This window comes from Malaclemys terrapin, chromosome 25, assembly GCF_027887155.1.
Source record: "Malaclemys terrapin pileata isolate rMalTer1 chromosome 25, rMalTer1.hap1, whole genome shotgun sequence".
Lineage (NCBI taxonomy): Eukaryota > Metazoa > Chordata > Testudines > Emydidae > Malaclemys > Malaclemys terrapin.
The window spans coordinates 9,156,732-9,169,638 of NC_071529.1; the positions used below are offsets into that span (position 1 = coordinate 9,156,732).

The 12,907-nt window shown below is 49.5% G+C and overlaps 1 protein-coding gene across 1 annotated transcript; it reads right to left on the reverse strand.

Annotated features, from left to right (window-relative positions):
• Positions 1–1,015: 1,015 nt before the first annotated feature.
• On the reverse strand, positions 1,016–7,173 carry TMUB2 (transmembrane and ubiquitin like domain containing 2). Its single transcript, XM_054014284.1, is given in 8 exon segments — positions 1,016–2,231; positions 2,234–2,300; positions 2,302–2,340; positions 2,342–2,409; positions 2,412–2,443; positions 3,452–3,726; positions 3,728–4,049; positions 7,015–7,173. Coding segments are annotated over 7 exon segments (921 nt in total). The 5' UTR covers positions 4,025–4,049; positions 7,015–7,173; the 3' UTR covers positions 1,016–2,088.
• Positions 7,174–12,907: the final 5,734 nt, after the last annotated feature.

Here is a 12,907-nt window from a genome sequence, read left to right on the forward strand (position 1 = left end):
CAGGGGGGAAAGAATGCAACTGTACCCTTTCGTCATGCACTGAGACCTGAGAGACTGGCTGCTTGTGATTTTTCGAGCAGAAGCCAATCTCCTGCCTGTGACCATCGCACAAGGATGGAGGCCTGCCCTAAAGGCTTTTTGCACTAGTAGAACTACTTCAGGTAAGGGTGTGGGTTTTGTACCAAGATTGTTATCCTGGTAAAAGCCAACTGCTGGGAATCTGATTATGCTAATATGGCTAATTCTCACTCAGGAAGCAGAACATAAGCACTTTCCTCCCTTGTTCAGTTGTGCCCAATGTGTTTTGGGGGGAAGGGGTGCTGCTTAAGGGGCACCCCTTCTCTCAGCCCTTGTCTAGGGGAGAAACTGAACTCCCTGGAATAACCCTCCAGAATGTTAGTCTTTGAAAAAATAAAACTCTCCAACAAGAAAAAATGCTCTGTTCTGGAATAATCATTCCCCCCACAAAACAGTAATTCTGAATTAAAAGACATTTGGGAGACTGGTCTACACTAAAGCTTTAAGTCAATGTAACTTAAATCGCTCAGGGTGTGAAAAAGATACCTCCTCTCCCCCCGAACCCCCAAAGCAACACGAGTTACATTAACTTAAGCACTCTCCACCCCGCACGCTGTTGGTGGAGATGTAGCTTCTGTCTCTCGCGGAGACTGAGTAATTATGCTGATGGGAGAACGCTGGCCTGTTGGCATAGCGTGTCTTCTCCAGATGTGCTACAGTGGCACAGCTGTGCCAATGCAGCGCAGTAGCATAGACTTGTCCTAGAAGTGTTCACAGGGGGGGAGCTATTTCAGAATAGCTTATTCAGGTCTAGCTATGCTGGTCAAGTTCCCACTGTAGGCAAGGCCTCAGCTGCATGGCTCCTGTAGGCCTACTTCCCCTGCTGCTTCTCAGAGCTTTGAGTTCCCTTACACGTTCATACTTCTCGCACCTGTGTGTGCAGGCAGTTTCTCTTCTGCCCCCGTGCAAAATAAAATCAGCCTTCAACCACAGGAGCAACTTTTAACATGTTCATTATCTGACTTTCAACAAAACCCACTGTAGGGCCTGTCTTTATAAATGCATCCTAGAAAACAAGGGCGGGGAGGAAAGTGCTCTAAAGATAGTTAAACATTTGTCTCAAAATGTCTGGATAGGCACAAGTCTAGACTCCTCCCCCGGTGGGGCAAGAGCACTCGGCAGAAGTTGCAACCTTCTATTTAAAAAGAATTCCTTTAACAATAGTTCCCTCCCCTTTGCACCAGGTGCCAGTGAGAATATTTGGTCTTTAGAATTAGCACGTTCAATACAAAGCAAGCCCTGGTCAAGCAGGGAGGAGGTGCCAGACAGCCCTATACCCTGAAAGGGGCTTTTAGGGCTTAGGCCTGGTGGAGTGCACACACGCTGCACTCGTGCTGAGCGAGCCAGCCCCTAGCCTCTTGCAGGAGTGGCAAAGTGACAGAAGTACCATGCAGGGCAACGTGCTATCTCATCCCCACGGAGTCCGTTCTTGGGAGTTTGGCCTATCCTAAAGCAAGCCTGAGCATGCACACCTACAGCAGCTGCATTCTAACAGGGCCATTCACCTACAGCAGAGAGGACAAAACCATGAAGCCAGAGTTGCTTTCTGCAGGCTAGAAAGTGGCTCTTTTTAGAGGACGCCTTCATGCAGCTGAGACAAGCTCAGAGTACATATGCTGAGGCTGGCTTGAAAGATGTTCATGAGGCAAGGGACAGAAGGTCCCTTTCCTCATCTCTACCTGAGAGAAGTTGCAGCAGCGTCTTGGGAGTGAGGATTCGTCTCATGACATAAGTGACACAGGTCAGTTAGAGCACGCAAGCAGCACCCGGCAAAGCGGTCCCCTTCTATGGAGGAACAAAGTCTCATTAAACAGCAGCAAGGTGAGGAAACAAACAGTGAATCTAGGGGTCTCTCTTCCACGTTGCTGGATATAGAAGGTTCTCTAGTATTTGAGCCGGCACGGGGTTCCCTGGGCCCCCAGCAGTTTCCTAACACCGTTTGTCACAGCACATTTAAAACAAGCTATAAAACAAATGCTGGGTTCCAATCTACCCCTCCAACTTTGCCTCTTATCGTCCGTACATCCCAAAAACCAGGAAGCTGAAGAAGACAGTCACCCCAACCAAGGAGACCGTGGCCGGCGCAGTGAAGAATTGGCGGTAGTTGATGCGGCAGTACCAGATCACAGCCAGCATCACCACGAAAACAGGAGCATTAGATTCCCTATGTTCACCGTGACCCCTGCTGCTTCTGCTGGGGTGACCACCGAGTCAGGAAGGGGTGGAGCCGGCGGTCTGCGACAGGTGGCAATGGATCACACAAGTTGTCCATGATATTGAGGGAGCGGAGGGTCCGTGCCTGGTCCTGGAGTAGCTGGCCCTGATAGATTACTTCATCTGATTTTCTTGTCCTGGGAAATGTTTGCTTTTCAGGAAAACAGAAAGAGGCAAAGTTTAGAAGAGATGCTTTAAAAACCAGTCCTATATGCAGCCAAGACTAGTGTAAAACCCCAAACAATGTAGCAAGGTTAAACCTCCTCAGGATACAGGATTCAAATGTAGTCCGTAAGTAATGGTCAATTTCACCATCCTTCCAAACCACATCAGCAACTACTAACTAGGAGGAGTTTAAGTTTACAGAGTGGGGAAGTTACACACCCCGATGACTGCTCCTGCCAAGTCCAGCTGCCACTGAAAATGAAACCAAGTTCACAATGGGTTCAAACAATTGGGCTCCAATCCAGATTAGCCCCCCCCTGTGCAAGACAGCCCTTGTCCCAGAGAGCACATTATAGCCACTAGGGTTTAGGATTTACCTCTTGACTATAACAGGGTTCATAAAAGAACTAGATAGATTCAGGCAGGGTAGTTCCATCAATGGCTATTAGCCAGGGTGGGCAGGGCTAGTGGCCCTAGCCTCGGTTTGCCAGAAGCTGGAAAGGGGGTGACAGGGGATGGATCACTTGATGATTAGCTGTTCTGTTCATTCCCCCCGGGGCCTAGTGGGTTGGGCACTGGAGTAGGACTCAGGAAAGCTGGGTTCTAGTCCCAGCTCTGCCACTGGGTTGCTGGGTGACCTTGGGCACGTCACTTCCCCCTCTGTGCCTGTTTCCCCCGGTGATAAAAATATGGATGAGGATACTGAGATGTACTGATGAAAAGGGCCATAAAAGGTAATAGCACAGACCGACATTTATACAGAGTAAGAGACAAATCTGTCCAAGCCATCACTTACCAGTGAGGGGCACGTCGTTAGACATCCCAGAGAGAGATTTAATGGTTGCTACACATTTCTAATCGGGCACTCTACAGACACACAAAGGGGACAATCCCCACAGAACCTGTGGCAGTGCTTGTTGGGGGAGGGTTGCTCACTTGAACTCTGGGCCCCATAGACTGAAAATCCCTTTGCTGCCTCTTACATGGAACTTACCTCTTGAGAACACCCACGGTGTCCTCCGGTCTCACCATGGCCACCTCTTCCGTGTCATTGAGGAACTTGAGACGCACTTTGATGAGCCCGGAGCATGGTTCACTCTCCTCCCGGATGTGTGACATTTGCGAGGTTCCTTGGCTCTCTTGACCTGGCTGTTCTAGGGCACTGGACTCGCTGGAGGATGTCCTTTTGGGCAAGCTTTGTATGTTCAGCAGATGGTCGAGGCTGGAGTCAGAGGTGCTGCCATTGCCCCCCTGCTCAACTGCAGGGCCCCAAGTTGGATGCAGCACCCCCTTCCTCTTCAGCTTTTTCTTCTGCACTATCAGCCGACCCCTGGGGCTCAGTAGGCTCTGAGGTTACTGAATTCCCCACATACCGTTCGACGTGGCTGAGATGGATCACCGAGGATTCGCCCGTCGCTACAATAGTTCCCAAAAGCTGGTTGCTGCCATCTGCTACGTAAGTGGAAAGCCACGCCAGAACCAGAGCCAGGACAAGAACCACCACGCCAGTCACCACCGTTACTTCATCCCCCAAGCCTTCAATGAGCATCATGCCAGGGGGCTCCATCTCTTGGCTTCTTGCAGGAGCTCAGCTGCAAAGAAAAAGGAACTCAGCTCCAGCCATGAACCAACAAAAGGAAGGTGCTCCAGAAGGGGAACGAACTGAGGCGGCGTGGAGCCTAACAGGAAAGAACAGGCAGTAGTTTCTGCCTTTCCAATCGCTGAGACCCTTGCTCAGTTTTAACATTTGTCCCTTTCCCTTAAAAACAAAGAGCACAAGAACCCATCAAATGGGACATGCACAGCAAGCAGGTAAGGGAACCATAACCAGCTAGGTTAACGTGAAAGAAAATTAGACAGGCTCTCCGAATGTTGTCTTAGTTCTTTATCCTCTAGCCGAGAAGCATGCGTGGCAGAAATAACTATGGTTGGTTTGTTTTTATGACTCCCCAGAACGTGACGGCCACATTCAAGCACAGTGTAGCTGTTTTTCTCCTAGCTCAACTTTGCCACACAATCCCAGCACTGAACATAAACAGTTGCTGTCCAGCAGTGGAGACCTCTGGCCTGTTTCCTGGCAAAGTTCACTTTTTAGATTTGACACGCAACTGCCCTTGGTGTAGCTACCAACTACACAACAAATCGGTGGGAGGGGAAGGGTTCTCTTACACTTATCTTTACTGGCCTAGCTAAGAGGAGAAGAAAGGAAGCTAATACAGAACTAGAGAAAGTTAACACAGGTAGAAGCAACGCAAGACTGACCACGTTACAAAACTTAAATATCAAATCAATTTAGCAAATGTCAAATGAGCTTTTTCCACAGCAGCTCCTTCATTAATACTGGTATAATGGACCAGTCAGGTATGAAACATCCCCAACCAAATACATTGACAACATTTAAGAAGTAATAACCATATTAGAATTGCAAGAAGAAATTCTTCCACGGTGCCTTCCACAGCAGAGGACGTAAGCGGAACACATGAGCTGTAAAATCAGGTCAAACTAGCACCTCTCACAGATAAGGAAAGAACACATTCTGTGCCTTAACCACAGAACTCCTGGGGCCCATTCTTAGTTTGGCATTTGATAGGTCACCTTTGTACCTCAGTTTCCCCATCTGCAAAATGGGAATGGTGATATCAACCCATTTCATAGGAGGCTCATGAAGGTCAACTCATTCATTTTTAAAGGTCTCGGAAAATAATATGAAAGTGCTCTAGAATGGCAAAGCAAAGACACAGAAAAGTTTAAATGATTGGACACACACTGTACAGATACAGAAGGGTCCCTTCCATGGATCAGGGAAAGACATGCCCACTCACAACTCAGACATTTTTAGAAAAGGAAACATATTGCCAGGGTCCGCAGTTACTCAGTTTTTCATCAGAGTAATAGCCAACCCCTCTTTTTCCACATCTCTTAGAAGCAAGTCCCTGTAACAAAGACCTGAACTTGAAATCCTAAGTAGAGAAATTAAATGTTGGGAACAAGTGTCACACAGATTAGCCCCTCAATGATGTTTACAATCATGGATTCAGTTCAATTTACCATGGAAGACTGTGATCTAGTGATTAGTGAGGGGGACTTGGATTGTAGTCCTGGCTCTGCCACCGACCATGGATAAGTCACTTCCCTCTCCCAGTCTGTCTCTCACTTTCCTCATCTGTAAAATGGGAACATTCACTCACTCGCCGTAGCTACCTCACCGGTGGGGACACTGAGGGTTGGACTGGCTAATACTTACACAGAGCTTCTGGGAAGTATCTGTGCTATTCACACACTCAGCACCATTGTTGGTGCCATCTAAGAAAGCACCAGTCTGCGCGTGGACCACCCTTGGAAAGGAGAGGGCACGTTCTGCCATTTCATGGAGTGCTGAATCCGAGACCTCGTCTCCACTTACGTTGCTGCAAAACCCGAAGATGATGAAAGACCTTGTGTACACCCAGCCCAGCAGGACCAGAAGCCCAGGGCTGCCCTGTCTGAGACAGGTGGGACGCCCGCATGGTGCGGAGAGGAAGAACTTTGTTTCCTAACCCTCCTGGAGCCCTGACTTTCCCCTGCCCATTTCCGTGGCCCGGAGACAGGTACCTGCAGACAGAAACCTCGGCCAGGGGAGTTATCTGAAGGGAAGCACCGAGGCCTCTCACACCTGGGTGGGGAGGGATTAGACCCCGCTTGTGGGCTGCGTGTTAACGACACCGAGCGAGCAGGGAGGTGGCATGAATAGCAGGTGTGTGTGTGTGACATGTTCCCATGGCCCTGACAGCGGAGGAGGGGGATCAAGCCCGGGGGGGGGGGGGGGGGCGCGATACCGGGAGGGGTTAAACTCCCGTAACGGGGGAGGGGGCTGATCCGGGGAGGGGTTAGGCCTCCGTAGCGGGGGAGGGACAGAGCCTGGGGGGGGCGATCCTGAGGGGGGTTAAACCCCGGTAGCGGGGGAGGGGCAGAGCCCGGGGGGGGTTAAGCCCCCGTAGCGGGGGGGGAGGGGCAGAGCCCGGGGGGGGTAAACTCCCGTAGCGGGGGGGAGGGGCAGAGCCCGGGGGGGGGGTTAAACTCCCGTAGCGGGGGGGAGGGGCAGAGCCCGGGGGAAAGGGGCCGATCCGGGGAGGGGTTAGGCCTCCGTAACGGGGGAGGGACAGAGCCTGGGGGGGGGGGCGATCCTGAGGGGGGGTTAAACCCCGGTAGCGGGGGAGGGGCAGAGCCCGGGGGGGGTTAAGCCCCCGTAACGGGGGAGGGGCAGAGCCCGGGGGGGGTTAAACTCCCGTAGCGGGGGGGGAGGGGCAGAGCCCGGGGGGGGTTAAACTCCCGTAGCGGGGGAGGGGCAGAGCCCGGGGGGGGGTTAAGCCCCCGGAGCGGGGGAGGGGCAGAGCCCGGGGGGGGGTTAAACTCCCGTAGCGGGGGAGGGGCAGAGCCCGGGGGGGGGTTAAGCCCCCGGAGCGGGGGAGGGGCAGAGCCCGGGGGGGGGTTAAACTCCCGTAGCGGGGGAGGGGCAGAGCCCGGGGGGGGTTAAGCCCCCGGAGCGGGGGAGGGGCAGAGCCGGTCACCACCACTTACCTGGCACTCCCGCAGTCGCCTTCTCCTGTCCGAAGGCCCCCCCCCCATACACTTCACGTTCCAAGCACACGCCGCTGACGTCACAAGCACGCACGCAGAAAACAGCGACGTTTCACGCACGCGCCACAGACGTGAAAGGGACCGGGCGGCGCGAGGCGGGAGAGCGGGCGGCGCTCGCCGGTGACGTCATACGAGGAGCCGAGAGGGAAGGGGCGGGGCCGGGATGAGCCAAACCCGCCCCCGTGAAAGCTCCCTTCCAGAGGGTTGGGCAGAGGGGGCGGGGCTCAGCAGTAGGGGGCGGGGCTCAGAGCTAGGGGCGGGGCCTCGTGCGGAAGGGGCGGGGCCTGGAGCAGGGGGAGGGGCTTCCGCTGTTACGGGCTATATAAGGGGAGGGTCGCTCAGTGGCAGCGATGAACTGGCTGGGGGGCAGGTGGGGGGTGTCTCTGGCCCAGGCCGCGAAGCAGACGCCAGGGTGACAAATTAGAAAAGACCAGACCTAGGGGATGACTCAGGCAGGGAGGGAGCAAAGAGAAGGGTTGAAAACCCCCCATGATTGTAATCCTCAAAGTGCTGAGGAGAGCCTGGCACCCGGCCGGGGATCCTGCAGGACCTGCTGCCACAATAGCAGGAGCCAGATAAAAATTCAAGCCACCGAATGCAGGTGGAGGTGTTGTGGGAGGGGAGCAGGATTACAAACCGAGTCCCGTGCAGCGGGCTCTACGGCTGAGCGAGGCGGGAAAGAGAGATGTTCATCCCTTGGAAATAGCTGACTGTATTAGGAAAAGCCTTGGGAAATCTATCAAGAGCTAGAAGGTGACAGGGTGCTCCTGTGCTGGTGGAGTGTATTGCTAAAGAACAGGCTGAAAAAGGCCTGAACGCTAAAAGTCTAGGGAAAATAAAAGCAGACTGCCAGCCCACCCAAATGTATGGTGCAAATAAGAAGGGGAATATAGGGGGTCCCCTTGGAAATGACTGGAAATAAAGCAGGTAGAGGTGGGGACCACATGCAAGTCATAATGTGAATAATGAGTGGGAATGAGGTGAGAGCAAACCATCCACAGCTGTGCAAATTACATTTAGAAGAAGGGCTTTATCGGCCAGGGTTAAGCTAGGATAGGAGATGTTTTGGATGAAACCATATATTCTGTTCCCCTTTGAGCTGTTATAAGTGCTGAAAGTTTACTCACATTTGCCATGTTTCCAAAGTAAAAACAAAGTATGAGGTAAATGTGGAGGGGAGCATTCATATGTAGAAGGAGCAGAGCTAAAATGTAGCAACTGTGTGGATAAGCACAGTAGAGCTTATGGAGGATGTATGGTAGCTAGACACTCGGATACAAAACAAGGATTATCAACAAGATATTTTATGCAGAAGCTGCTAAAAGGTATTCAAAACAACATGTGGAGAAGGAGGAGAAAACCAGTAAGGGGAAGGTACATTGCTACAACATAGTGTCCTGTTTGCACTGCACAAACAGGAAAGAGAATGGAAAAAATAAAGATTATAATAAAAGGAGCAGAAAAGTATTTGCATGCTAGTAATTTGGCAATAGAGTGCATTCATGCAATTTTGAGAGAGGACGATACTGTGGTTTAACTAAATGGTGCTAAAAATGTTTTTGTTGGAATGCATAAAGCTTAACAGCACATGGTCAGGAACTCAAAGACTTTTTTTGTAACTGAAGGGCAAATCTGATGTTATCTGTGTACAGAAAATGATGGAAAAGCTGTCTCTTAAGGTCCTAAGAAATAGCAGAGATAGATATGAGAGAGCGAGATGAAGGGGAGGGGGGAGCAGTTCATTTATAAAGGAAAATTTGAGTTGTATTGAAGTGCATGTAAAGAAACTGACTTTTGAGTATACTGCTACTGAGACACCAGTGCAGAATAAAAATACCTTTTTAAGGATGTATAATAATTACAACCCTGTAAAGACTTGGAGAGCTCAGAATTAAGAGCCAACGAGTTCATATATTGAATGTGGAGATCTGAATACCCATAACTAAGGCTGTGAATCTGTGATGGAGGTCACTGATTCTGTGATTTTTTACGAGACCTCTGTGACTTCTTGAAAATTCCAATAATTCAGCCCCACGTGGCAGGGCTCGGGCTTCAATAAATCTGTGATTTATTGTTTGTTGCCTGCATCCTCTCCGTGACTTTAATAAAAATACCCGTGCTAAAATTGTAGCCTTAGCCATAACGACTTATAGGGCAGTGGAAAGTCTGATAGCAATGGCAAGCATTTGGAACAGTCCATGGATGAGCACAATGTGGTAATACTAAACAATGGCGCACCAGCGACGTTTAGCTCAGTTGCTGGTTCCTTTTCCGGTTTGAATCTGGGAATTGCAACTAGCAATATAGCTAGTAAAGATAGGTGGGACATTTACAAGGAAGAGGGAATGGAAAGTGATCATTTCCCTAAGCTGCTGTTTATGTATGAAAGAGAGGGTGATATTGAAGACACTGGAGGAACTCCTGCTTGGAATTTAAAAGGGCCGATTAAGAGCTTTTCAGGAGTAAGTGTGAGGAGTGCTTGAACAACAAGTGTGTAAGACATAATAGAGAGGAATTCTGTGATAATGTAATAAAAGCAATTATGACAGCAGCCAAAGTAGATTTTTGTGAGATACTGAATTGCCTTAAAACCAGAACCCCGGTTCTGTGGTGGAATGAAAAATGTGAGTTTGGAATTAAAAAAGAGAGACCGAAGGTGTATAGAAAAGCGGCAACCACAACGAACAGTGAGACTTTGAGGGCATCTAAAAGAAGTAAGGCAGTGACACAAAGGGTTATGAAGAGGCCTAACAAAGAGAGTTGGAAAAAGTATTCTGGGAAAATAGATACCCAGGTGTCAGGGGTTTACCAGCAAATTAGGAGAGTGAATGGAACCTGTTGTCTGTTTTGGGGGGAGGGATAGCTCAGTGGTTTGAGCATTGGCCTGCTAAACCCAGGGTTGTGAGTTCAATCTTTGAGGGGGCTACTTAGGGATCTGGGGCAAAAATCAGTACTTGGTCCTGTTAGTGAAGGCAGGGGGCTGGACTTGATGACCTTTCAGGGTCCCTTCCAGTTCTAGGAGATAGGTATATCTCCACATATTTTTTTAACCTGGAGCAATAACAGTTTTATCCCTGATCTTATTGAAGAGGATAAAGTGATACATTTGAATAAAGGAAAAGCAGAAATCCTAGCAAGTAATGAGGAGGCTCAAAGTACAGATTATTTTTTGGGGGAAAAAAGGAAATTTCTCAAAGAAAATTGTGAGGTCCTTAAATGGTTGGGAAAATGCCAGTGTGCTGAATGAAAACTTCAGTATGCAGGAACTGAAACAAAGCTATAGATAAAAGGTTAACCACTTTTTCCCTGGCACAGTATTTAAGCATTATATGACATATACTGACCTGAAGGGATTGTAAGAATTGTATTAAAATTATGGAAATGTATAGGGAAAAGGAGTAATAGCAGTAGAATGGAAGTGTGTGGTGATAGTACCAATTGAGAAGTCAGGCAAGCTATTATGAGAACAGCTGTCTAGGCCAATTGCCGTCACATTTTGTGTGGGGAAAGTTACGGAGAAAATGATAAATAAGAGGCTAGTTGCATATTGGGTGAAAAAGGGAAGTCCTAATAGTGCAAAGCAGTTTTAGGCAGGAGAGAGGCACAACTGATCGTATTGTAAGATTAGAAACAGAAATACAAAAAGGTCTGAGGATCAGAGTATATGGTAACAGGGGGGGGTTGGATGTTGAAAAAGCACGATATGCTATGGAGGGAGATTCTGCCACAAGTACTCCTGTTCTTTTTATGGAGGGAGAGTTTATGTAAGTTGTCCATAATAGGGATAGAAGGAAGAATGGTCTGGTGGATAAGAGATTTTTCTAAGTAAGAGGACCATATAGGTTAGAGCAGGGAAAGTCTTAGCAAGTATCTATAGTGTTGCCAATGGCACTCCTCAGGGGAGTGTTGTCAGCCCTACTTTAACATTATGATAAAAGATCTGCCAAACGGCATAAGGGCCTGAGTAGGTATTACCTTATTGTGGATGATGCGCTATATGGGTTAAACACAGGAGAATTAAAGTGGCTGGAGAGAGATTCAATGAAGCACTCAGGGAGGTCTCAGAATGGAGAGAAGCTTGTGGAGTTAAATTTTCGCTAGCTAAAACAAATGGAACGATCATCATTAGAAGAAAGATCAATTACGCTCATCTTTGATATCTTACGGAGAACAGGCAGTCGTTTTAAAATTCTGGCTGTATAGTTTGGCCCTTCCAAGTCAGCTTATTATCACATAGAAAATATTACAAACAAATGCAAAGGGTTTGGTATTTATTGACTAGACACAAAGATGGGTTAGGAAACACTTCAGGTTAAAAGAAACATCTGATCCTCTGATATGGGAATGGAGGGAGTGGTTCCAGGAAAGAAAGGTTCTTCATGAAGAATTTAGACCAGAGGTTGAGCAGTGAGCACCCCTCCACCCCAGCCCATTGGAAACTTGGTGCCTGTAGCTCCAGCCCTGGAGTCGGTGCCTATACAAGGAACCATCCCTGATCTAGATGCTTTAAGGTGAGACTACGCTATGGGTGGTTTAGTGAGAGGATTGGGAAAGTGGGGTAACTTTAACAAACTGTGCAAACTCAGTAGCTGAGTCTGCTTTGCTGTAAAGATGGGTCCCTGAACTCCTGTCCTGCCCCCTTGGGATCCATCCCTGGCCCCAGGGTCTGAGCATGGGTGGGGCTGGGAGCGCAGCCTGGCCCCAGGGACTTGTTCCTTCCTCGTTATAGGGGTTTAACTCTCACCCCAGGGACATGTCACATGTGGGGAAACTGAGGCACGGAGCAGGGCAGCAACCTGCTCAAAGCCATCCAGCAAGGGAATGGCAGAACTCGGGATAGGACCCAGGGGGGCCAAATTCAGACCCTGCGTTACCTAGTAGACCACACTGGAAGGGAACGTAGCCACTTGCTGGGTAGAGCATGGCTTTTGTTTAACAGTATAAACACCAACGCTATGTAACCATTCGAGGGAGGGAATCAAGAGGCGGCCCTGGTCCTCCAGGGGGGAGGTAAGGAGGCAGACTGCACTTACCAAAGTACTATTATCCATCGTGTTTATTGCGGTAGGTGCTGTACAGAGACCGAGTGGCAGAGTCCCAAAAGAGCTTAGGTCCTAAACAGCCCAGACAGACCTAGGGGTGGGGGCAGAACACCCAGAGGGAACAATGGGGTGGTGACAAGTGCAGTGTAAATTCCGTTATTATTATTGGTTTGGAAGGTGGGTTTCGTTAGGAGGGAGCTCAGCCCCATGGAAGGAAGAGGGGCCGTGGTAAGCGACTCCAGAAAGGCGGCGGGGGGGGGGCTGGAGCAAACAGCCAATCATAGGGCAGAGAAAGTCCAGTCAAAACTAGAAAGTTCTCTGATGAATCCTGCTGCTTCCAGCTGTTTCCCTGGTGCAGTGTTTCCCCAAGGGCACGACACTACAGTTAAGTTTCCATTTCAAGACTAATTACCTCTGTTGCTCTTGGGAAAACATTTCTGCTAGAGAGGAAGGATGGGTTTGCGGTTAAGGCACAGGAACGGGACGGGGGAGAGCTGGTTTCAGTTCCCAGCTCTGCTACAGACGTTCTGTGGGACCTTGGGTAAGTCACGGAATCGCTCTGGGGCATCAGTTCCCAGCCGTACAGCGGGTGACCGTGGGGTCCTGCCTCACAGGGGCGTGGTGAGATACAGACACGGAAGATTGTAGATAGGACGGTATGTTTAGTGCCCTCTGGGGAGGAGAGGTATAAAGCACGGGAGGGGAAGGATTCGCTTTAGCCCTGGCTAATAAAAGTGTATTCCCCACGCAGGCTTGAGGGCTCCATTTTGTATGGCAGTAGCACCTACAAG